The sequence below is a fragment of the Monodon monoceros genome, unplaced genomic scaffold (genome assembly GCF_005190385.1).
Source record: "Monodon monoceros isolate NGI ecotype Baffin Bay Population unplaced genomic scaffold, NGI_Narwhal_1 Super_Scaffold_18, whole genome shotgun sequence".
NCBI classification, from domain to species: Eukaryota; Metazoa; Chordata; class Mammalia; order Artiodactyla; family Monodontidae; genus Monodon; species Monodon monoceros.
Window position 1 is genome coordinate 161,283,798 of NW_021703774.1, and position 27,321 is coordinate 161,311,118.

The 27,321-nt window shown below is 40.4% G+C and overlaps 1 protein-coding gene across 1 annotated transcript in view; it reads right to left on the bottom strand.

The window, feature by feature from the left end:
* Positions 1–27,321, bottom strand: part of MACO1 (macoilin 1) — a 56,957-nt gene that overhangs the window by 7,604 nt on the left and 22,032 nt on the right. Inside the window, exons 5-9 of the mRNA XM_029228992.1 lie at positions 26,188–26,366; positions 24,438–24,939; positions 5,076–5,234; positions 3,518–3,700; positions 1,366–1,486 (exon numbers count right to left, since the gene is read on the bottom strand). Coding sequence (XP_029084825.1) covers positions 1,366–1,486; positions 3,518–3,700; positions 5,076–5,234; positions 24,438–24,939; positions 26,188–26,366 — 1,144 coding nt within the window. The remainder of the gene's footprint in view (positions 1–1,365; positions 1,487–3,517; positions 3,701–5,075; positions 5,235–24,437; positions 24,940–26,187; positions 26,367–27,321) is intronic.

The window sequence follows — 27,321 nt, forward strand, 5'->3', positions numbered from 1 at the left end:
CTCTCACTGTTGTGGCCTCTCTCGTTGCGGAGCACAGGCTCCAGACGTGCAGGCTCAGCGGCCATGGCTCACGGGCCCAGCCGCTCCGTGGCATGTGGGACCTTCCCAGACCAGGGCACGAACCCGTGTCCCCTGCATCGGCAGGCAGACTCTCAACCACTGAGCCACCAGGGAAGCCCCCTAATTCTTTTTTTTATAATATTTGTTGCAATATCTGTACCCTCCCCAATTGATTTTTTCATTTTTTTTTCACTTTGTGATTTAAAACAAAATGGTATTTTTCCCTGGATTCAACTCTTCCTCTGGAATTTATTTTTGTGTGGTGTGAGATGAGCATCTCATTTTATTTTATTTTTTCCCGTTGTCTAGCTGTTCCTCAGCCTTTCACTGACTAACACTTGCTGTTCCATCCATTTCTTTTTTTTTTTTTAAATAAATTTATTTATTTATTTATTTATGGCTGCATTGTTGCTGTGCACAGGCTTTCTCTAGTTGCGGCGAGTGGCGGCTACTCTTCATTGTGGTGTGCGACCTTCTCATTGCGGTGGCTTCTCTTGTTGCAGAGCATGGGCTCTAGGTGTGCAGGCTTCAGTAGTTGTGGCACATGGGCTTAAGTTGCTCCGCAGCATGTGGGATCTTCCTGGACCAGGGCTCGAACCCGTGTCCCCTGCATTGGCAGGCGGATTCTTAACCACTGCGCCACCAGGGAAGCTCTCCATCCATTTCTGATGCCGCCTTCACTGAACACTAAGTTAGGCTTTGTCTCTGGGTCACCTATTCTACCCCACTGACCTACCACTAATTTCTTATGGGCTCCATATAACTCAAATTACTGTAACTTTACAACTTATAACACTAGCCTTAAACATCCCTTTGAAGACCCAATGCCACCAAATACTTGGCTAAGGTACACACAGCCCCAAAACTGGCTATGTCCACAGCACTGGCAGCTTTCCTCCCTATGCACTGCCTAGAGTGGCCATCTGTGAAGCTGAGAGCCATCCAAAATGGTCAATTCCCTGGCGATGGACAGAGAATTAGGGCTAAGAAGAGGTGTATACGTTCCAAAGCACACTAATCTGGCCTATAACCTGAAAAAGTGAAATGAATCTCCCGGAAGTCAAATTCTGGTATAAAACATGTCAAGGACCATTAACATTTCTGGCTTGTCTTAGAATCCAGATAAACTAAATATGACTTGAATGAGCTGGACAGGTGAGAGCTTCTTTTGGTCATACAGAGATTTTCAGATGCAATGGGGTTTGGCCTGTATCAGAAGGCACCATCTCTACACGGAAGCACAGAGCACAAACCTAACATGGAAGAGGAATTCAAGCGCGATGAAGTCTGTTTTTCCTCCTTTACCTGAACTTTCAGTTCTAGTTCTCTGATCTGGTCTTCTTTCACCTTCATGTCCATTGTGAGCTTCTTGCCCTCTGCTTCTAATTCTCTGATCCGATTCCGTAAGGTTTCGGTGCACTCTCCCCTTATGAAAAAGAAGAGAAGGGAAAAAGAGGATTTAAAAGACTATAGGTTTAACTATACTGCAGGACTGATATTTTTCTTATACTCCCGAGTCAGATTTTAGCTTTTGGCTCAGTCTGCTCATTCTCTCTGTTCTTTATAATTTCAAAAATGACCTAAAATAATTATTAATTGGGTGTCTAATATGAGCCAGGTGCCAAGCTAGGTACTTTACCCACACTTCCTTCTTTACTGGGGTAGGGTTTATTATCCTATTTCCCAGAGAAGAAAACTGACGCTACTTAGATATAATACTAGTTCAAGGTCACCCAGCTTGCAGGTCACAGAACTGGGATAAAAGAACTGAGGTTTCTCCACCTTGCCAATCCAGCAAGCTTCCCATCAGGCCATATGAGTTGAGACAAGGCACACAAGCTGAGCAAGAGAGAACCAGACGTGTGCTGTCTCCAGCAGGGGGCAGTGAGTTAACAAACATTTTCACTTTTGAGGGACTGTGCACTGGGAACGTCACCTTTCTTCAGTCATGAAGTTTTGACAAGACTGGAGTAAACAGAAAAAGAAGGGAGCAGCATGAGGTTCCTTCTCAGGGCTATAATAAGGACAAACTTAAAAAGATGATGGCAATGGCCAGTCCAAAGCTGGTGAACTGTTTAGGTTTCAGAAACAGCCTGGTGGAGAAGGTAGGTGTCCTTTGCCTACGAAAAGGAAGGCCCAGTGAGAGACTAAAGCCTTAAGATATACTTAAGAATCAAAACAGCCTCTACATAAATGATGGCAAACAAGGACCATCCAAGGATAAGACCAAAGGCAATAAGCTTAACCAAAAGCAAAAGAAATTAAGGGTAGAGACTGAAATCAATGTACTGATTCTCAAGCATAAGAGACACTAAACAATATGGTTAAGAAACTGTCATATCCTCCTCAGGGACTTTTTGAGAAAGAGTAACTGCTGGATGAATTAAGGAGAGCACAAGCCACACCAGATGACTGTTCAGGAAAATCTCCTGCAAGTGTAAGTGCTTCAGGAACACTCACAAATCTTTAAATGAGTGAACAAACAACCCCACCCCCCACCCCCGACATCCTAAGCAGGTTAGTAAAGGGTCTTGTGAATCTGTATAGATGCTAACGGGCCAAGTTAGCTCAGCCATCTGCAGTACAGAGTCTGCTGGGGGAAGGCAGGATCACGCAGGAGAAAGAGTTCTCTCTCCCGCTGCTATTTCCTAAAAGATGAAATGATGGTTCACCAATTGTTCTACAAATGCCAGAACCCAAAAGGAGGCTATTAACATGACAAATACAAAAAATCAAAAAGTAGAATTGTATCACATAGACACAAATTTAGGGATAGAAACTTAAAATTAAATAAATAATAATTTACCCTCCCCTGCATCTGTAAACCCATAACTGACCCCCACCATGCAGATGAACTTCACCAGTCAAAAAAACAAAGAAAAAAGAAAAAGTGAAGTAGAAGCCAAAAAGAGAGAGAGACAGAAGGGAAGAAAAAGAGGCTCTTAACTCTCTTCCCCATCTTTTCCAGGTCATTTGACAGTTTGCTGATGTCCAACAAAGACATGAGCAGTCAGTACACAGTGCTTGGGGGACCAAGATTTTATCTTTCTTCCATTTTAAGATTAAAAACACCAGAAACACACAACTAAGAGTAGAGCACAATGATAGTCCTATAAAGGGAACAAAAGTCCAGATTGGTTCCCTCAAAGCATTTAGTAATTATCGGTCTTACAGAAAGTGGCTGGAAATCCCTTTTTGAGCAGAATTTTGCCTCCCAGGTGTGGGAGGCATGGAGATTCCCTCATCCCACTTTAGACAGCAGGTCACTGAGGGATGAAGTTGTCATGACAGCATAAGCTTGCACAGATGGGGTTTAAACCAGCTAATAAAACAGTACTTAAAAGCAATCCATCCATGCATGATTGTGTATTTCCAGTCCTGCCCAAGGCATCAAATTCCCATTCTCAGTCCAAGGAAAGCCAACCTTGGATTAAGCACTCAGGTGACATCAACATACCTAGACGCAGCAGCAAATGCAACAGCCCGGGCAGCAGTAGCTTCTTCTAACTTCTTCCTTTTTTTTTCCTCCATTAACTGCTTTTCTACAAAACTTCGGGCTTCCTGCTCAGCTTTTAGCTTTTTCTCCAACTGGCTGATATTCTGCTTATCTTTTTGCTTCATCTGCACAGCATTATGTAACCTATATGGAAATGATTGCCACACAAAGTTTTACAATTAGAAACGTCCAATATAAACCCTGGAGAAACATGGCTCCTCTTTATCAGTTTGAGGCCAAAGCAAACAGGAGAGTTGAACAGCAAATCATAAATGTCAATTCCCAGAGTGTCCAAGGAAAATACATTGTCATTATTATTTAACAATTCCTAAACGCCAATAAACAAGCTGCCTTACAAGGCACAGAATTGGACCTAGCCTCTGCTGTATTAATGTAAGTGATCTACAGAAGGTAATCCAGAAAATAGGATAAAACAAGTTTCTATCAGAGGAAAAGATAACTGTAGAACTAATTCTAGTGCCCCAAAGCACCTTGAAAGAACTTCAGTCTGAGACCAAGGAAGGGCTGAACCAGATCCATTGACACTGAGGAAAAGGGTAGGAGGGGAAGGTCTTTCTCTGCCTGAACACAGTATGCCACAGCCTGCTGCAGCCCTTCCTTTCCCGCTGAGAAACGTTTCCTCAGAGCGCCCCGAAACAGTTAGAATCACAGGATGCTTAAGTTCACATAAAAACTGCAGCCACATTCCCTTCCCTGCTACTACCACCCCCAGCTTTACGTATCAATATAAGGTGAGTTTCTCTCAATATATCAGTGTAAGGTAAGATGTTCTCTATGTAATAATGCTAGAGCCATCGCACACATACGTGAGTCAGAAGCAATGGAGAGGTTATTTGCCTATAATGCTCTAGCTTTTGAGCTACATTCCCTGAAAACGATGAAGAACTGCTCTTTCAAGGAAAAGCCCAGAAAGCTCAGCACCTGTAATAGTAATCACTACCCCAGACACACGCTGTTTAGAGATGAAAAAAAAAGACAGACCCACATTGAGTCAAGAAGTAATTCCAGAATGAATTAATGGAAAGCATAAAAGAATTCATGCAGAAGAGCTAGCTTTTTGTCTGCCTCTTCAAATAAAATCAAGTTCAACATCATTTTTTAGTTCCAGAAATCAAAGGAGACAGAGTCTAATCCTCCGGAAATGTTCACTCAAGGGAACAAGAGTTTCAAATTGTGGCAGAAATACTTCTTGTCAATTTTACTCACATTGTCACAAAAGCTCAATAACTATTTTAAACTAAGAGAAGAAGTTATTAAATGAGAGAAGACAGAATAGTAATATTAATAAACTGTTTGGCTGCAATGAAATAAGTTTTTATAGATTTTATAACATGTTGAATATCTGGTCCTACATTAAATATTTTAAACATTTTGTTTAAAAAAAAAAACCCCTCTGCTAGATCCCTTTGTCGTCATGAGCCTTGTGCTCCAATCCCTGGAAACAAGAGCAATGCGAGGCTGCTTGACTCACGGCCAGAGGCCCACGAGGCACACGTACTTGTTCTGCAGCAGCTCGTTCTCTTGCCGGAGCTGGCCCATTTCTGAGCGGATCCCTCGCTCGGTGCTCGAGAGGGAGCTGATCTGACTGCGGAGCTCCTGTTCCACTTGCCTGCTGGCCTGCAGGTCGGCCTTTAACTTTTTAATGTCTTGTTCCAGCCTAGGAGAAGGAGAAACACAGCATCTTCATCACTGACAGGCCAACCCAGGGGCTCTGTGGGAGACCCTGGCTGATGTCCCTGACTGCTGGGTGGCCGGTGGAGCACCCTGCCAGCAGCTCCTGATATCAACGCAACTCCCGTCTGCAATCAGCCTTTGAATCAGTGCTTCTGCCTGGGTCTCCCCCTTCCCACCAGAGGGTAACTTTTGATTTCCCCCCAAATATTTGTGAACACTGACAGGTGAAGATGGTGCTTGTGAGTATCTGAGCTGCTAATAAAGGAGGAGGGGAAGGCAGAGGGAGGGTGCCTGAAGGGCATGGTCCCCTCTCCACTGGTGAATTCCCCGTGCCCCTCAGCAAGGGAGATATGCTAGTAACAACCAGCTCAGGACCCACATGCTTTGAGATATCCTGATAGATCAGAGTCTACTGTCTGAGATTCCCTCCCACCATGGGCCTAGAAGAAAACAGTGTCTGAGGCAGCCTCCTGAAACTGCTAGCATCCTTGCTAAATGGTGTTCACACTTGTGGTGACTGTGACAGAAGAGCTCACTAGACTCAACAACAATGAAAAAAGGAACAAATTACATGATCTACGAATCACAAGAAAACTCAATCTGTGAAATGAAGCTTATCTTTTCAATTCCTTACTCCTGTTCCATCTATTTTCTTTAATGCAGTAATAGTTTCACTTTAAGTGATACGTATTGGGGAGCTATTATATGCACATGTAGGACTGAAAAGGGTCAACAAAGAATATAAAGTTAAGCCCCCTTCTTCATGAGAGGACTTTACAATTTCACTAGAGGCCAATAAACAGACATTTAAAATGATTAAACCATAATACAGGAAGGCCATGGTTAAAAACATGCTAAAGGGAGTAACTAATATTTAATGAGAACTTACATGCCAGGCACTGTTCCATAGGTTTTAATGGTATGAACGCATTTAATCTGTACAACTATGAGCTAAATTGAATAACCTTGGCAATTATTAGTCCCATTTTTACAGATGAAGAAATTTAGATTCAGGAAAGGTTCCAGCCCAAGGTCACACAGGCAGCCTAGCTCTAGACTCCACTCTCTTCTCCAGCAGGCCAAACTGTGGCTCTATCAGCCACAGCACGGCATGGGGAGAAGTGTCGCATGAGTTCTGAGGAGAGAAGATGGGAAATGAGTTGGGCCTCGAAAGTTGGGCAGGATTTGGAGAAGCAGAAGGGGAGGAGGAGGCATTCTAAACAAGGGGAAAACATGCTCAAAAGCTCAAAGGTAGCAACAGCCACAGGCATTTGGAGGCAGAGCAATCAGTCTGGCCTCTGAGGAAGGCTTGTACTCTGGGAACAGGGTAAGAAAGGATAGAAGGGACCTGGCAGATTAGACCATGGAGAACGGCACTCAAGTTCAGGCCAAGGATGACTGCCAGGTGAGACTCAGAAGACACCTTTTCCTACAAACTTACAGTAGGCAAAAGTCAGTTAGCTCTGAAGAGACTCTTGTGCATTTCACTAATCCAACACACCAACAGAACCAAGAATTCTGGAGGGCAATGGTGATCTCTCCTTGGAACTGCCAGGTCCATAGACTAGGTCCTTACAGATATGTTTTATGAAGCATGAAATCCCCAGGGCCCATCAATCACAGTGATCAACACTTACTAAATACATGTATCGGTTGCCTGGCATTCCTTAGAAAACCAAAGAGCAGCTTTATTTACCTGTCTTACCTTTAGCCAATTGAAACAAAATCTCAAAACCAAAAAGTCATGAAACATCAATGGTTAGCTCCCAGGCCCAGTAGCCAGTCCCCCTGTCCAGTGCCTGGGAACACGGACTAGAGACTCTGTGTTCCAGAAGAGCTGCCGGGTCTCCTGACACAGCTCGCTCCCCAGGGAAGCGTCACAAATGGACATCATGCCACACTTTCCCTATTGCCAGGGTTATTCCAGTTGAATGTACTCCCGGAACTGTTCTAAACAATTACCGACTGGCATTTATACCATCCCCACACCGTCACTCATTCACCCGAAGTTACCCAAGGGATATTTTCTAAAACAGGTCGATGCTGTCAGGTTATCCTCATTAAGAAGTTTGGCTGAAAAATGTGTTAGGTAATTTATCTTTTTTGAGAAGTCGGTTTCACAGCCCGAGGGCTGCATTTTTAGTAAAAAGGATGAGCTTTAAGAAGAGACTAGGGACTTAGCAAGGTTTAGAAACGGGGTATAGGATCAGGATTCTCGACTCAGCTCTGGAGCCAGCTCTGCGACCCTGGACAAGGCATATAACCTTTCAGGACTCAGTTTCCCCATCTGAGGCAAACGATCTCTAAAGTTCCTCCCAGCTTGGTCTAGGATTTCTAGGCCTGACACACTTACCACTGGCTGTTGATCTGCTCCTTCAGATTAGCAACCTAAGCTGTATCATATGCAGAGGCCCAGGAATCAAGTTCCACACAACCAGCCACTGGGGCAAAGCATGTGCCGCAGTTGGGAATGAAAGAAAAATTAAATCTGCGAAGTCTAGATGTCAAGAATTTTGAAGTTATTACTTTTTTAGAGTTTTTAACCTATAAAAGCCAAATTTCCTACCATGAACTAAGGATAACAATTTCTGAATGAAACTTTAGAGCTCTTTGAAAAATGTAAAAAAACCAAGGAGTTAGTGCAGTTAGGAGAGCAAAGTGTGCAAAAATATCTAGAGTGTAACTTCTGGAGATCGCAGAACACTAAACAATATTTTTTGTGTGTAGAACTATGAAAATTTTATCAAAGACATATAGCAGCACAATACAAGAAAAATAAAGTGACGTGGTTTCAAGGGTGTGTTCACTTTTTGAAAATTCATAAGTTGTACACTTAAGATTTGAGCACTTTTGTGGATGTGTGTTATACTTCAATAAAAAGCTTATTTTCAAAAATTAAATAACTTAAGTTCACAAGGCACAGAATTAAAATGCTTCAGGATTTTCATAACTGTTGCCATTGCTTCTGTAAAACTCTGAATGACTGTTTTCCAAACAGTTGCAGCAAACCTGTTAGTTAACACAGCATTCCTCAGTTTAAGGAACACTGGTCTACAGGAAACTGCATGACAACATGTAAGATAACTTAATGTGCTAAATGGTAAATTCTCAGCAACTTTTAAAATTTATTAGGGGAAACTTTTCATTGTCTCTCTGCAGAAAGCATTAATTTAATGTTGAACGTTCACTATATTTTAAATCTTAACTGAGGTAGGTGGTAAAATGATTTACAAACCCTTATTGGATTTATGTTTTTATTGCAAAAGTGATACCCAGTCAAAATAAAAAACTGCATACAACAGAAAAGTATAAAGAATAAACATGTAAATAACTCATAACCCTTTCATCCAGACAGAACCACTATTTGTATTTGGTTTACTTCATTTCTGCATGTCTTTTTCTTTCTCTTTCTTAACACATGTAAACATTTTTCGTATTGCTGAGAGGGTATCACATGTATAGTTTACATAGCTTAAGCACCTTTCCACACTATTAGAAACTTTTCACAAACAACTTAATTGCTGCATAGTATTACACTGCACAGAGGTACTGTACTCCCAATCTCTGCATGTGCTCAATAAAAAATGTATACATGAGTCTTTAAAGAATTACATGAATCAGTAAGCTGAACTGAATCGAGCCAGTCAAGTACCAGGGGCATTTATTAGACAGATAACTACTACTTGTCATAATGGTAAACTTAACCCTTTTGTGCTGAAGGTCAATACTTACTAGGTAAAATGCAGATATATAATTTATTGCTGTGAAACACCAAGAAGTACTGATTAAATGGTGTTAAGAGGTTAATGCAAAATCTTCAAATGTATTCATGGGATTTTACTAAAATGTCGATAGCTGCAACCTAAATTTGAAGCACGTGGCCAGGAAGACAATGAGGCAGAAGTAATAGTTTATAACCCTTAAAACTAATTTCAGTAAATAGGAATCAAAAGAAAGCAGGAAAAAATTTCATCTCCAAGCTCAAATCCATTTATCAGAGCTAAATCCTATTCTCCTCCCTACACAACAGAAGATTAAGGGATAAAAGAGAATTTTCCTCCAGCAGAACTATAAACTCATCCAAAAAAGAGAAATAATGGGTCAGACAGATCTTAACCAAACTTTGGTAAGGCTTCGGCAGGAAATAAACATACTCCCTCCTTGCCCAACTCCCGTGGCGCTAGTCACCCTTACGAAGGCTGTCCAGTAGTGCTGCCACTTGGCATACAGACAGGGCCCACAGCAAAGCTGAAGTCTATGTGTCCAATAAATATGTCTGTCTGGGCCCAATCAGACAAACCAGGGGTCTAATCAACTCAGAATGTTACCTGTTAGGTCCAGGCACCTTTCCGAGCCACTTTACTGATAAAATTTTAAATCAACTTCTAAACTTGTAAGCTACCTCTAAACTCCAGCAGAGCACCTAACTCACAAGCAAGAGGTGGGGCCCCTGGAGCAGCCCTTCCTCAGGGCTCCACTCGCCGGCCCAGCTGACTTCAGAGCAAAACTGCCAAGCTGAGGAACACTCTTACCCACTCCAAACCTCAACTCTACCTCATCTCCTCCCTCATTCCACCCAGCTAATGTACGCTATAATGTAAATGGTTGCTAATTATTTAATTTTAAGGGAAAAAGTTACATTTTAATAAGGGGTAATTTCCTAGCTGACCAAAAGAATGAAGCTCAAACCTGAGTCTTTCAAGGCAGGCTAAGTAAGAAAAATATCTTTGAGCATCTTGAAGCACACCTGGTAGTAAAACAAAGTACAGTATTCAAGTGTCAGCTTTTAGTTGAAAGAGGTATTGTTAAGCATCTGAAAAGGTAGGGAGATATTTATGTCTAAGTGTTTGTAATCCTTATCTTTGTGAATTACTTGAATTACAGCCACAGTGCTATGACTTCATTGAAAGTTTAAAAGTCTCCAATGTGTAGAGCCAGTACCTTCATGTTTTTATAAAGCCTGAGGCTTTATGAGGCCTGACTGAGAACACAGAAGAACTTTAAGACTTTGGGGCAGGAAATTGCCCCAGGAAGCAAGTCCTGCGAAAAAGAGGGAGATCTTTTCTCAGCCAGGACTTCACCTACGGATGACTCCATACCCATTCCAGAAAACGACCTAAGTGTATATTTCTATGGGTTGCCAGCTTGACCCCATGAGGCCCTCAGGAAGATAAGGAGCCTCGGCTCTGCTGGTTATCTCTGAGCTCTAAGAAGCTGTGACAGAGATGCTGTAGGCCTTGCATGACAACACAGAACTTAAGAGTGCTGCTTACCACGTAAGAAAAGGGGCTTCAGAAGGTCACCTTCAAACGATACAGCCAAGTGACTGAAAGATGAGTTTTTTTCACAAACCCATCATACCAGCCAAAACGACCCGCTCCTTGTTTCCAGACATCTTCTGCCTTTAATTATACCACCCCTCCCTCCTGGAGGAATGGCCTCCAATTTTCAAGTCTCACTCATTCGAGACCCACTTAAAAAATAAAAACAAAAACCAAACTCTCCACCATGAGGTGCTGATTTCCCTCTCCTTCTGAAATCTGAAAGCCCTTACTGTTGGTGTTTCTGGTTTGGCACTAAACCATTTCCCTGTGCTGTTTTTACATTTGTTTTGGTTTTTAATATTTTCCTGTGTATATATCTTATTTCTAAAGAGCCTATAAGTTCTCTGAAGCCAGGGACTGGCGGTGCTCTAAAATTAGAAGCTGGAAGTGTATTTCTAAAGTTTCTTCCAACCCTTCCAAGACCATGTCTCTAACTCTCGCTCTGTGTCCATTTCCTCAGTGCTTAGATTAGAACAGGGTTAGCGTTATGATATATGAGGCTCTGGAAACAACCTATCTACAGAAGGCCGCCAGATTTTTAGTTTCAATAGTGGCTGAAGGAGACCGGGGTAAAGGGGCATTTGCTTATCAGGAAGGCAGGTGCACATGAAAAGACTGAATGAAGATGGGAATAAAGACACAGACCTACTAGAGCATGGACTTGAGGATATGGGGAGGTGAGAGAGTGGCATGGACATATATACACTACCAAACGTAAAATAGATAGCTAGTGGGAAGCAGCCGCTTGGCACAGGGAGATCAGCTCAGTGCTTTGTGACCACCTAGAGGGGTGGGATAGGGAGGGTGGGAGGGAGGGAGATGCAAGAGGGAAGAGATGTGGGAATATATGTATATGTATAACTGACTCACTTTGTTACAAAGCAGAAACTAACACACCATTGTAAAGCAATTATACTCCAATAAAGATGTTTAAAAAAAAAAAAAAGACTGAATGAAGAGCAACTGCTTTTATCTCGCTAAGTACCTAATTCCATTAGGAGATCCCCTGGCATACGTTAATCATACAAGACAAAACTTGTTTAGGGACCACACAGCTGTCTATGCAGGAAACTGAGCTCATAAATCAAAGCTCTGTCCCCAAAAGAAATACTGTTTACCTTCTCCACCAACTCCTTCCCTTCCCCCCTTTCCAGGTCATTCACCCTGACAGGCTGGGTAGCATGGGTCACTCACATAAAAACATGAATGTCTTTCATCTTAAGTGAGGCCTACACTGACTTGAAGCTGCTCTAGTATATCCTATAAACCACAACTTTGGAAATAAGGAAATGAAGCTGCCTCTCTGTCTGTCTCTGGTTACTGTCTGGTTAGCTGTCTCACTCTGGTTACTACAATTGCTTACCAGGCACAAGTATCCAAAAATAAGCAACAGCCTGATTACCTGATTGCTAGGTGAAACCATAATACAAAGTACCTTATGTCTCTGCTCCCTAATCTGTCAAACACATTCATTTTCATTAAGGAACACAGAGAAGGAAAGGAAATCTAGAGGATTTCACTGGCCATTCACGGAATAGAAAACTGACTTCTTGAAGCCCTTTAAGAATAAAGCTATGGGTGCCATGAACTAGTATATTTAATAAGGTCCTTAAAAGATGTGGTCAGATATGATACTTTGTATCAAAAAAGTCTTTAAAATGTTCATATCTGTTAATACATCATCCCTCTCCCACACTGGAGATACACACAAAGATTTGTGTAAAAGTGTGTTTGTTGCAGCATTATTTATAATAAGAAAAAAAAAAGCAGGAACACAAATATTCAACAGAAGAGTGGCTAAATAAATTGTATCTTCATGTGTCTGACTGACATGCCACCATTAAAAAACCACTGGGGTCTTCCCTGGTGGCACGGTGGTTAAGAATCCGCCTGCCAATGCAGGGGACATGGGTTCAAGCCCTGGCCTGGGAAGATCCCACATGGTGCGGAGCACTAAGCCTGTGCGCCACAATTACTGAGCCTGCGAGCCACAACTACTGAGCCCACGTGCCACAACTACTGAAGCCCACGCGCCTAGAGCCCGCGCTCCACAACAAGAGAAGCCACTGTGATGAGAAGCCCATGCACCGTAATGAAGGGTAGCCCCCGCTCGCTGCAACTAGAGAAAGCCCACATGTAGCAACAAACTCAACACAGCCAAAAAAATAATAAACAAATTAATTTTTAAAAAAACCACTGAGGAAGGATATTCAATGACATGGGAGAATGCTCATGATATAGTCAGTGAAAAAGACAATTACAAAACATTATACATAGTATGAGCTTCGTTTTGTGAAAATATGTATGTATGCAAGAGAAAAAAAGACTGAGAGGATATACATTAAGATAGTGGGGCTTCCCTGGTGGCACAGTGGTTGAGAGTCCACCTGCTGATGCAGGGGACACGGGTTCGTGCCCCAGTCCAGGAGGATCCCACATGCCGCAGAGCGGCTGGGCCCGTGAGCCATGGCCGCTGAGCCTGTGCGTCCGGAGCCTGTGGTCCGCAGAGGGAGAGGCCACGGCAGTGAGAGGCCTACAAACGGCAAAAAAAAAAAAAAAAAAAAAAAAAGGATAGTGGCCACCTCTTCTTTATTTTCAAAATTGGAAGTAATCAACAGCTTATTTTTAACATTTTAATTATCATTTTATGATCGGGAGAAAAGTTATTTCAAAAGAGGAAGCTGTTAATTTGCTTTCCATGGCTTTTCAACATTCACTGTTACTCTTAGATTTGCCCATGTCACAGGCCAGTTTCAGAAATAATCTGAAAGCCTTAGGGAAAACCCAACTCTTTCACTTCCTAAACTTTTTAGGTCACTCCAAGGAAGGCGAACTTAATTTTCTGAAGTAGAAGACACCTCAGTTCCTAAATCTACATCAACTACCTGTACTTCCCATTCATCAGTTCCTATCAAAGCAATAGTTTGTCTAAATCTAGATTCTAGAGCTGCAGTTTATGGCCCTGCCCTGGCTCCCTGTAAAAGAAGAGAGCAGGCATCGCTCTGACATCAGCCTTGACAGTATACACACGTTACAGGGGATGGTGCTGGGAGGTCCAGATTCTAAACTGGCTGGTCTGTGAAATCTGCAAATAACCACTGTCCATGTCCCCTGTTTCGGTGTATTTTATGCTCCAAGAACATGGCAGAAAAACACCTTGGTGTGGAGTAAGTCACCTGCCTTAGACACAGGAGGCCTCTATACCGTATGGTTTGAGGAACACCAGAGACCCAAACTACCCTTCTTACCATAATGCTGTCCCCTCTCCTTCTAAGTGGTCTGAAGGCCTCACGGTCAGGTGTGAGGATGCAACAAAAAAGGTGGCAGTCTTTGACTCTGGAGGGGCACTGTCAACAGGTGCATGTTTTCCAGGAGCACACAGAACTCAAGGACAGGAGAAGGCAAAAAGTTCCCATTAATACATGGCAGCTCAGTTCATGGGAATTACCAGATTGCCCCTAACTACAAGTCCTTCCTGCAGGAGTCCAGTTTTTGACTGGTGGGGTCAGTGGGGGATGGAAGAAAATACAAGAGTAACAGGAAGGGTCAGGTGCAGAGGTTACAGACTGGTGAGCCAATCCGGCCCATGAACATGTTTGTTTCACTCTCCTCCACATGATGTAAAAATAAATGTTGTGGAACTGTGAGATTTCACATAAAGACACCTATTTTGGCATCTCCTCTGAATGTCAGAAGATTTAGCAACACTGGGCCTGCAACCCCACAGCAACACCTGGCTGGGCCGTCTGGAAGGGCATGTGCTTCCCAACTCCCACGTGCCGGGTGCAGTACTGAGTACGAACGATGCCAACCCCGGCCCCCTGCTCACGCCTGTGCCCTGCCTCGCTCCTGTACGTGCCGGAGTCCGCAACACCCTCTCTAGAGCCAGGGGGACAGTAAGGGCAGTGGTCCTTTCCAGTTCATTATACTGTTTCTGTTTCAAATCTGTTACAACACTCTACCAAGAAAGGTGAAACGTGCCTTACGAGAGAGAGGAGTTGTCATTCTTTCCATAAAAAAGAAACTAAAACTTGCTTTAATTCTGAGAGTCCCAGCTGACTAGAAAAGAGGTCTAAGAGATCCCAGAGAGATTTGCACAGACTGAAGTATACCCACACTGGCGGTCAAAGTACTCAAATAGCCAGTCTCTAAATGGTAGTGTGAGTAACATTTAAAGAATACAGTTCCTTTTTCTTGGAGTTCCGCCCCTTCAGGGAATCCACCCCTAATTCCCTTAGCTGGAAATCTCAGTTCGTTATGTGCCAGCAGGGGTACTGACTCAGAATTTAACACAACATTTTATAGTAGTTCCTTCTGAATTCTAGGGAGGAAACTTTCTAGCTGGCTAATCAGAAATCCCTGTTTTAGAATAAACTCTCAGTACTCAACATAAAAATGTTTCTAATGTGGATTCTCCCCACCAAATAATTTGTGTTATTTCATAATTTATCCATACAACATAGATAATGATCTTTTTTGATCACCTGGATATGCAGACTAAGTAAACTGCTGGCTTAAATTCATTAATGCCTAGCTTCTAAAGTGCTGCTTGGTTTTCAAGTCACAAAATAGGCCTGCTTAAGTATAAAATTATCATGCTTCTATTACCACATTTATATCCCAGAATATTATAGTTTTAAATCACTGCAATGGTTAAAATAAATTCAAACTATATTATGAATTAATATAATAAACAAAGCTAACCAAATAAAACCTACAGGTACCTTAAATATTATGAGCATGGCAGAAAATGAAAATAAATCAGGTCCAACAATGTATATCTGCTCAGAAACAATGCTAGACTAATATAAATCAAAAACATGTTTCCACAGAGATACTGAACTTACTAATAAATAGAAATATGGCTGTACTACTTTTCTTTTCACTTAATAATTTCCAAAGAATTTATTTTCACTTAATAATTTCCAAAATATTTAGTAGCAGCTATATCCAACATATTTAATCTAATTCTTTCTGAAATGTCATGTATTTTTACTAAATTTACCTCTCAGCTAGAAATGATACTGTTACAAGTAAATGGTCAAATGCACCTGTGGAAGCGGAAAGGCCTACTTTGGCAGCCACCACTCACAAGGAGAGTGTCAGGCAAGTCACTGTGCAGCACAGGTTGTCAATGCAGGTGACAGGTAGCACACGTAGGGAAAGCAGCCAGGGTAAAGCCCCAAAGCCCCAATCACTGTCTTCCAAGGTCATATTTTCTTCCACAAACTATTCCTGACACACAGCAAAATGTATTCAAATGCAAAAGAAAACAAACAAAGATACCATTTTCTCTTTGGCACCAGAGATGACATACAAGCAGTCAACGCATTTTCTAACCAGGGGGATTTCCTTGGAGGGAAGTTTGGAAACATGGAATCTAAGCTCTCTCTCCAGCTACCACAAAGACAAAGAGAATGGCTAGAGCTAAGGGGGAAGAGAGAAGGCAAGACCCACCAGGCAAGACCCACCAGGAAAGATGAATAAGACAAGGCAAACTGAGATTTCCTCCGAGTTCTTGGCTGACATGTGGCTTGTGCCTAGATTCCTTGGCCCTGAGGAACAACCAACCCACTGGCAGAGCAAATGGCTTTTTCAAAAGTCCCTTGGAGGAGTTTTCTCCCCTTGCCCTTGTAACTTCCAGAAATTCTTAAACCTCCTCACAGCCTGGAAAAAAGTCCTGACAGAGTACTTGATTTTAAAACTTTCTGGGAAATACCAAGGAAAAGGGCTTAGAGTGGAAAGTCCTTCTATTTTTTAGAAATAAAATTAGTAACAACTTACTCAAGAACAACAAATAGTTTGACACTGGATGGCAGGTCCTTGGCCTGGTCTAATGTAATATTTAGGTTTTCCACCTTCAAAAGCCTTTGAGTTGCACTGCACTGCATCTTTCCTCCCCCCTGCCCCCATCTAGTATTTTCCCTGCACAAAGGTAATATTCATTCAACAAGTATTTACTGAGCATCTACCCTGTGGCAATCACTGTGTACTGTGGCAGACAAGAAAAAAGGAGGTCCCTGCCCTCGTCGAGCTTACATTCTTTTATGGGCATAATAAGCCCGTGTAAAAATTCAAAGTATGTAGAAATAGACATTGTAGAAAGTAAACATCTCCTATAATCAGCTACAATTGACCATTTGGTGTATACTATTTCAAATAATTTTCTGTGTATGTAAGAATCATACCTAACCATATTTTGTTAATGGTTCATACCATATGATCTGTTTTGCTATTTCCGCCCCTTTAACAATCAATGTTGGGGTGTTTCCATTACCTTCTTTTAAGATGAGTTTCCACCTTTCAAGAGACTCCTTTGTAACCTTCCCCACTTAAACTACTGTGATTTCCCACGTAGGACTCTTTAGGGACTTGGGAGAGGGCTGGAAAGGTCTATAAAAGGCCACCTCCCCCTGGAGTACCTGTCTCAGGGAATGCTCGTGGGCTCTTCCTCTGGAATTGACTGCTCTGTCTTGTTTCTTTCCCATAGTCAGGTCTCAACTTTGGATTCTACCCTCGCTTTGTGCCTACAATCTCTAAGATGACAAAACAGGGGCTTCTTGGATTATCTTTACTTTGCTCTTTTGCACAGCTATTCACACCAAAATCATACTGAACCCACTGATTATTAAAAATCAGTATCTAAAAATATGGCCATTTGCTTTCAATGGGTACATAATTTTTAATTGTGTGTAGACACCTTAAAATGTGGGAAATGAAAAATAGGAAGTAGTGTAAACTGTCTGTTGTTTTTCCCCCAACAGCAAGACCACACTAAGTAGCCTTCTATAAGGCAGAGGTTACATGACAATCTCAAATGTTGGTGTCTGGAGACAAGATTAAATGCAGAAGTACAAAGACTGAGAACTGCTAGCCAAACCACCTGAGCAATCTGTGGCATCAGCAAATCCTGTCAAAGAAGAAAGTTGGCTGTTGTTAGCTTTTGCTGTCTTCGTCCCCCTTAAGAAAAACATAAAATCATAAAACATAAACACAAGGTTTATATGGGCTAGAAAGTGGAATGAAGACCAGTGACATTTTGCTCACCTACCAGCTTAACCTAGAAAGAGCTGAGTCACAAATATTCATATCACAGCTACTAAAAACACAATCAATATACTCACGGATGGATCAGAACACTATTTATAAAGTATGTTGTCATTAATCTATATGATCCCAAAATATTTCCCTAAGACCCAGATCTAGTAATATAAGTTAGTTCCTGGGTATGAGTGTAAGTTAAACACTCCTCAGTGTCGGTGAATGAGTTAAAATGTCTTAAAGTGCTTCTCTATCCCTCCTCTCCTCCTCCCTCCCCTCTGAGTCAGGCCTATCACACTTGCTTAGTGATTACTGGAAAAATCCTGATACACGTTTTCTCCTTTTCTCCCAAGGCTCTCAAGTCTCCAAATAAGCAGAACTGTATGAACAAACTAACTTATAAGTAATAACATTTTGGTGTGCTTAAAATAACCAAAGGAATTCAGAGAGGAAAAAAGAATGACTTTTCAATATATGAAAACATATCCCAGATTTCCACTTTCCCCTGAAGAAAACGCACCCCCACCCTCACCCTCAGAACTTACCACTATGGCCACGCCCACACCCCAGCACTTCAGGCCTTCAAAGCAGTCACTGGTGGCCTTTCCTCAGGGTAAGTTGATGGTTACATCCCCAATCCTAAATTTTCCAATTCAAGGCTCTTTGCTCTGCTGCTGTCAAGCTAGGCCTACCCCGGATTTATTCCTAAAGGGCAAATTTCCTGCTGGGTGGCTCTAGGCTATCTGAAGCTGTACCCAAGCTTTCAAGGGTACGAGTGGATGGCCCCCTTCTGTTCAGAAATAAGTACACCCCTGTGTCTTTGGCAAGAGCAAGAATTTTTAAAACACTTAAAAGAGCATATCTCTAGAAAAATGTAAAATTAAATGAATTCTAAGCATTTCTTCTGTAGATTTTAGCCACGAGAGCATAAAACTTAGCTCTGGCGCCAATCCTTATGTCAGCTTTAGCTGTGTGTGCATTTAAAACAAAAACACAAAAACACAAAATGTTTTTAAAAAACAGAAAAATAAAGCAGGTTGATAAAACTTTTTTTTTAAGCAGCATGGTATAACAGCAAAGGCAGAAGTCAAGAAATTTCGGTTCCGGTCCTGGTAACTACCACTCTAGCTGGGTTACTTGGACTAGCCATTTACTGTTGTAAGGCTTGTTTACTTTTCTGCTAAAAAGACAGGGCTGGGGAGGCTGGTCTAACTGTCTCTTAGAACTCTTGCAGTTCCAAAAAAAACACCCATCATTCTAAATTCTACTCAGTTTTGTCAAATGCATCTCTACTAGGCAAACTGTGGACACTTTTCCTTCATGACTCTTCACACCAAACATTATTCAACTATGTTAAAGAGTTGATATCTTATTAAGAATAAGCACTAGAAACAAGAAAGGTTAATCTTCTGTCTTGAACACAAAAAACAAAGAAAGAAAAGGCGGGATGGAAATAAACCAAGAAGAGACTTTTGCTTCCACATTTCTACAGAATATGGATCACTTTACATTTTGTACTCAGTTTTAAATTCTCTCCCTTAACCAGGAAATTGAAACAAGTAACAAACCCCAACAAGAAACCCCACAGTCTTGGGCTGTATTTGAGAGGGAGCTTTGTGCCAAGTACAAACAAAAGTGTTGGCTCTTCTGCTTGTAGGCCCTGAAACTACAGGAAAGCAGCTCAGGTGTCGCACCCTGACCTGCCGGATCTTAGAGTGACCACTGAATGATCACACAGACCTGCCATGGAATATTCCACATCAAGTGAAAACCAGTGTTAGGCTAAATTGGGAAAATGATTTCAATATAATTTAGGTGAAAAAAGCAGGACACAAAAACTACACAAACACAGCGAACAAACTTATGGATACCAATGGGGGAAGGAGGGGGTGGGATGAATTGGGAGATTGGGATTGACATATATACACTACTATGTATAAAAAAGACAACTAATGAGAACCTACTGTACAGCACAGGGAACTCTACTCAATGCTCTGTGATGACCTAAATAGGAAGGCAATCTAAAAGAGGGGATATATGTATACATATAACTGATTCACTTTGCTGTACAGCAGAAACTAACACAACACTGTAAAGCAACTATACTCCAATACAAATTAATAAAAAAAACCCTACACAAACACTATGGCCCCAACTATATAACTTTAGTTGATGAAATACAACAAAAATTTAACAGTGATTTGTGTCATATATTTCCTCCTTTTTCCACCTAAATTTTCTATAATTTTTTCACACTTAAAATATTTTAAAATTGACCACTGAAGAAAAAAATTGAGCAAACCTCACTCTAATTTACAGGATTCCTTTCTAACCCAGCACTTACTTAAAATAACTGATCTTCCTTATTGCTTTTTTGTTTATGTCTAGCAGTTTTTTCCACGTCAGAATTAAAAATATTTTTCGCCACCAATATTATAAGTCTGTTTCTAAATAACTTGGGTAAAGAATTCAGAAATCAAGCTGGCAGAAATTGGGCCATTTTGTAAGATATGTATTTCTCAAACCAAAAGAGGACTTTGGAGTGGCTTTAGCAAGTTCCCAAACTTTTCCTGGGAAGGAGCCTACAGGCAACACTTACTGCCAAGTTCCCCACCTTCCCCCACCTTAGTGGATCTATCAGCATACTTTTTTTTTTACATCTTTATTGGAGTATAATTGCTTTACAATGGTGTGTTAGCTTCTGCTTTATAACAAAGTGAATCAGTTATACATATACATATGTTCCCATATCTCTTCCCTCTTGCGTCTCCCTCCTTCCCACCCTCCCTATCCCACCCCTCTAGGTGGTCACAAAGCACCGAGCTGATCTCCCTGTGCTATGCAGCTGCTTCCCACTAGCTATCTATTTTATGTTTGGTAGTGTATATACGTCCATGCCACTCTCTCACTTTGTCACAGCTTACCCTTCCCCCTCCCCATATCTTCAAGTCCATTCTCTAGTAGGTCTATGTCTTTATTCCCGTCTTACCCCTAGGTTCTTCATGACCTTTTTTTTTTTTTTTTTAGATTCCATATATATATGTTAGCGTATGGTATTTGTTTTTCTCTTTCTGACTTACTTCACTCTGTATGACAGACTCTAGGTCCATCCACCTCACTACAAATAACTCAATTTCATTTCCTTTTATGGCTGAGTAATATTCCAAAACTACAAATAGAACTACCATATGACCCAGCAATCCCACTACTGGGCATATACCCTGAGAAAACCATAATTCAAAAAGAGTCATGTACCAAAATGTTCATTGCAGCTCTATTTACAATAGCCCGGACATGGAAGCAACCTAAGTGTCCATCATCGGACGAATGGATAAAGAAGATGTGGCACATATATCAGCATACTTTTTCTGTTACGGGCTAGGAGTGAACATCTTTGGCTTTGCAGGCCATAGAGTCTCTGTCGCAGTTACTCAACTCTGCCACAATAAAGCAGCCATAGACACTATGTAAATGAATGAGCGTGGCTATGTTCCAATAAAACTTTTTTTTACAAAAACAGGCAGTGGGCCAAGTTTGGCCTGTGTGCAGTGGTCTGCCAGCCTGTGGTGTACAGCACACTAGAGAACATCCTTGGAGCTTGGAGAGACGGTGAAAAGACCTGAAGGACTGCTTGCTCCTTCACAGGGAACAACCATCGGACTTCATTTTGACAGCCACACCGATCTCCAAGAATTCTTTGAAGGTGGTGTACTAATGAATATTCCCCCCAAAATCAATGAATTGGTTCCTCAAATACAGTAGTTTTCAACCATGATACTGAGACAGACATAGCTATGTAGAATGTGCTGCAATTAATTTACTATTAATAATACAGTACTGGTTTTCAAACGATTTTTAGAAAAAGCTTTATAAAAGGGATGATCAGTCTTATCCTTATAGCCAGCCTGGAACTATACACAGCCTTGGGTGTATCTGCAGGAGCAAAGGACTCATGTACATACTGTCAACCCATGTACGTTTGCATCAGAAGCAGCCTTAGAGACCACTAAGCCCAGCCCTTTCCATCTGAAGATAACAAATCCACTCTATGACTAACAGCTCGAACATGTCAGGTTTGGATCCGTTACAGTCTTATTAATATTCATCAAAACATACATGAAGTCAAGGAAGAAGAAACAGGAGACAGCCAAGAAGGGCGAGGGACAGTGTGATAATTCACTAGGATAGATATCCTTTTCCTTTTATAAACTTTCATTGTTGTTCATCATAGAAAAACTTGAAAATGCATGAAAGAGAGAAGAAAAATTAAAAGCCCCCATACTATCATGGAGCAATTAACTATTGTTATCATTTTGGTTCCTTTCCCTTCAAATCCTTTCTCTGTGTATACCAGAAAAACAAAATGTTTTTAATAAGATTGATTTCTACTTTCTTCATGAAATATTATGTCATAAGCACTTCCCTATATTATTTAATATGGCTCAAAAATATGATTTTGTAATTTCTGTATTAAAAATCTATGGAATATATGGACCATAACTATTTAAATTTCTCCCCTATTGTTGGATATTTATATCATCTCTTTATTTTTTATAATATTATATTAAAAGTTGAAAATAATCCTGTGGAAGCTGATAAAACTATTTAAATATAACGTTTTATATTTAGGTATTTGACAGCAGGTATTGCCTAAAGCAGAGTAATATTCTGGGGCCCTTCAGATCAAGGCACATCAGAGGACACATTAGTGATCACAGGAAGAGGTATATACCCCAGGAGCAGGCACAGGAGCACTGGACCCACGACTGGAAAATGGGCCATCTGAGACCTTGAAATTCTTTACTAAAGGCAGATCAGGTAGTAGAGTCAACCAACATGACAAGTGGGCCCAAGTGAGGTGGTATCACAAGACTGAGCCTTGACTGCTCTCTCTCTGCAACACCCGACAGAGGAAAACTGTTTTGACTGGACTGCTATTGTTAAAATTGTGTAGGAGAAAGGATGTTAAAAAGATGGTGGCAGATGTTTCATTTATAGCATATAGTAAATTTGTGGGATATTCCCTTTGACATAGAAGGTCAACTAATTGGTCTTTCTCCCATGGGCAAATGGAAGAGAGTTCTCTGCTGAGTGTTTTCTCTGCAGGGTATGATGGGGCAGAACGTCATATCAAAAGAAACAGATGTGGATGCCAGCCTGGCATCAGCAACAGCATGTATGCTTCCAGAAGTGGCAGAGGGCTCTGAAACCTCTAGCGACTTCAGCAGTAGAACCCACATATATTTCCTTTCATCTAGCTGCCAATAAGAAAACTAAAACAAATTAATAATCTAATTCATATAATTCATAACACTAGAAAAACCTTCCCTCATAAATTGTCTGTTCTGAAGCAAGCCAAAGGAAGAGGAATAAAGATAACTTAGTGGAGGGAAGGAGTTACAAGTGCCCTCTTGAGTTATGTATTTTTAAAAAGCTCCTCAAAATAATGACATTTACAGCAACATGGATGGACCTAGAGATTATTATACTAAGTGAAGTAAGCCAGAGAAAGACAAATACCGTATGGTATCACTTATATGTGGAATCGAGAATATGATACAAATGAACTTATATACAAAACAGAAAGAGACTCACAGACACAGAAAACAAACTTATGGTTACCAAAGGGGAAAGGGGTTGGGGAGGGATAAATCAGGAGTTTAGGATTAGTAGATACAAACTACTATATATAAAATAAACAACAAGGTCCTACTGTATAGCACAGGGGACTATATTCAATATCCTGTAATAAACCATAATGGATAAGAATATGAAAAAGAATATAGATATATATGTATAACTAAATCACTTTGCTGTACACCAAAAAGTAACACAACACTGTAAATCAACTATACTTCAATTTTAAAAAATAAGGAGAAAAAAATAAAAAAGCTCCAATTCAGATCTCAGTTTGCAAATGGAAAGATATGAAGTAAAATGAACATATGTGTATTTTATTAAATACATAAAATACAGAAAAATTAAGTCTAAGCCAGTCAAGGTAATACAACGTTACTCTTTAACTGAAAGATGGGGAAAGGAACATTTCTGATTAAAATCCATGTCTAACACTGTGCAGTCGACCCTTGAACAACGTGGGGGTCAATCCCAGTGTAATTTACAGTTGGCCCTCCATATCCATGGTTCTTCCACATCTGCAAATTCAACCAACCAAGGACTATGTAGTGCTGTAGTATTTACTATTGAAAAATAAACACATATAAGTGGTCCCATGCAGTTCAAACCCGTGTTGTTCAAGGATCAACTGTATTTACCTATGGAATTTTTAGAAAGAGATTATTTTTCAAACCTAACTTTCCCAGAATTATTTGGGGGATAATTCATATTTTAAGTGGACAATCAAGAACAAGTCCAAAGTGGTAAAGGACAACTTTCTCCACCCCCACCCTCATTTTTCTATCTATCTGACAAAGATTTGCATGAACAGGACACACACTCTTCTTTTTGTGTCTATGCCACAAGAACTTTGGATACGCAAACAGAAGAGGTCAAGGACTAAAGATATGCCTCTCAAAACCATGAGAAGAATCAAGTTACATGTAAATTTGTCAAATGTGGAAAGTAATCACTGTCACCACTCACTCAGAACACTGGAAAGAGCTGGAGTCAATGCTTTTGGACAACGGCACAGGTGACCAACAAACCCATGTGAAATAAACACTGAATGTCAAACACCACAAAGTTAGTTGTCACAGTATCTGATCACAAACAATTCCTACAGGCATACTTGGAAGTGTGTTTTTCAAGACCTAAGTCAAGTTTATGGAAAGCGTTGGTAAGGTCACAGCACACACACTTACCTTACCAGTGCATCTGGTTTGCTTAGCTGGTTATTAGGAATACAGTTTTCCATTAAGTCCTTGTGTGCACTTGGGCTCTTGCTAGGGCATTTCTGCTTCTTCTCGTTTTTACTAGACGAGGAAGGAATGCTCCCATTTGTGGCGCTGTGACTTCGAGGTGAGGAGTTCACAACTCCACTGGCATTTTTGTAGTTTTTTGAGGAAGCAGTGCATGAGTCCTCTTTCAAGAGATTTTCTGTACTTCCCACGAGATCATTATTTAATCTTTTACTATTGATATGGTTTTCCATATACTCAATTTCTTGTATTTTAGAGTCTACAGGTTGTAGAATATTGTTGTTATTTATTCCAAGGTTGTGTTTTTTGGCATCTTTGTCTTTTTCTTTCCCTTTTTCTCGGTATTCTATCTCTGGCAAAGTTGTGGGGAGCTTTTTATTGGCTGGGATACCTCCGTTGTGGTGTATGAGGATTGAGGAATCCATATCAGGTAATCCTTTGGCTGCTACGATACCAAAAACAAACCAACAAGCAAAAAAAACCCACACTGGAATATTTAGTTGTAAAAAACACAATGGATTGATTCAATAAACTGCATCATCTACACTTAGAAACTCACCACATTAAGCTGCAAACTCATTCAGAAGCAATGACCGCACCACATTATGCTAACTTCAAGAAGCAAATCCAAATAAATTTGAGAAGCTGCACATTTAGAAAATCGCCATCATTTATGAACACCAAGCCATTAAAGTTTTGGCCTTGAAAATAACATGAGGATTTTACAATTAAGTCATACTTCACTTATCAGTCAAATCAAACTTGTCTATCAGGGGGGTGATAGGACACAGGCACATCATACTCTTAAAAGGTCACATTTTAAAAGATGCTTAGATTAAACAAACTTAATAATTTTACTGCAAAGAAAGAGATTAAATGAAACAAAAAGGTGTGATGTTAGGATACAGGGCATCTATCCTCTGCTGGACTTTATCATTAAAGTAATAAGAAGTCTATTATCATTTTACTAGGCCACTTACAAAGAATTTTCTGTATCAGGTCTACATATTCCAACTTGTCAAAGTCTACTTGAAGAGATAATTTTGCACCACACCAGATAATAAGATTTTGTCATGTATCAACTAAAAACATGACCCTCTCAAACCAAAGAAAACTGGTATTGCTATCAATTCATCTGTTGAATTGGTTATATATTCATGAGAGAGGTTGTATTAGAAAAAGGTCAATCTGAGATCCATGTTGCATTATACAAACCATTTAAAGTGAGACCTAGCCATCTCTGCTCTATTCAGAAGAATTTTGACTTATAAAACAATTCTATATGTTTACATCTCTATCTTGCTTATACTTTGGTTCTTGGTTTGCTTCAGTTACAAATGCACATAGTTATATACACTATTTTGTTACTGAGAATAAATATTTTAAAATATTTATAATAAAATATTAAAATAGAAAATGAGCTATAAAAATGAAATATATAAAAATAATAAGATAAACGTATTTAAAAGCACATGGCCTTCAGACACTAGGTAGAAAAACATCACGCACATTCTGCATTTCATGACCAAACAAAGCAACAGCCCTGAAGAGGCACACCAGAAGACAGGGAAAGCCTTGGTAATTTTCCAGAGCCCTAGCAACTTTTCTGAAAAAAAAAAAAAACAAAAAAAACAACTGACAGACAAAATAATGACTAACCTATTGAATCAATAGCTTTAGAGTAAAGACCTACCTTCCTCAGCCTCTTTTTCTTGCTTTTGTAGCATTTGTTGCTCTGCGGGGAGGGCTTGTTGAAGAAGCTGCATGTAAAATTCGTTCTCTTTTTGCACTTCCTTCTGCTTCCTCAACCGCATTTTGTAGCTTACATAACTTTTGAAGCCAAAGCCCAAAGTCACCACAGGGTACCCAATACTAGAAAGAAGACAATCCCGCCAGTAATTGTAAGTTAAAAACAAACAACATGTGCATCAAGTACATGAGGACACCTGTGACTGAAATTAAGAAATTCTAGATGATGATGATAGTTGAGCATTCAGTAAACACACACGTAGTGTGTAATGCATGCTGTGGAAATCAGAGGCAGCTGGCACGCAGAACAAACCCCCAGGGAACAGCAGGACTGCTGGACCATAAGAGGCTGCCCATCAGACTTTGGCATTCTTCAAATGAACTCAAGGAGTTACCGCAGGGACTGTTGGATACAGTGGCTAATGTCTTTGATTAACATTGAACTGCCTTATGCATGATTAGAACTTAGGCATCTGTATGCTTTTAAGAACTAACAGGGTAGAGATTTTATGAGTGGTCATAAGTGAACATTACAAGTGTTAAAAAAATCAAAAGGACATCATTTGGTTTTTAATACTAGAAGGCAGGGTCAAATTCAAGTGACTAATCTTCTTGCTGCCTGAGGGGTACGGTCACCAGTTATTCCTGGAAAATTAGTTCATACATAAACACTCCATCAAACATAAATTCAAGAATCATTTAACTAAGTATCTGATGTTATCAGTGCCAACAACTGGTTTGCACCAACAAATTAAACCACCTGTACTTACAACCCTAATCTCTGGGATAAAAAGTTGAAATATTTTCATTCAACTCATCAGTCTGTCTAACATCATTTCAAAGTCTCTGAAAACACTGTTGAAACTCATATTAAGCTTCATTAACATGAAAACAACAATTATAATTAGTCTAAACGTGATCACACCACAAATTTAAAGTGACAAGTTTTACTGACCAGGTTTATTTAATTCACTTGTTTGTGAAAAGACTTTAAACATACTTGAAACTATGTTTTTGTTGTTGATTCCTATTTGTTTTGGTTTCTGCCATAAATATTAGCAAAAATTGGTGTATTTAA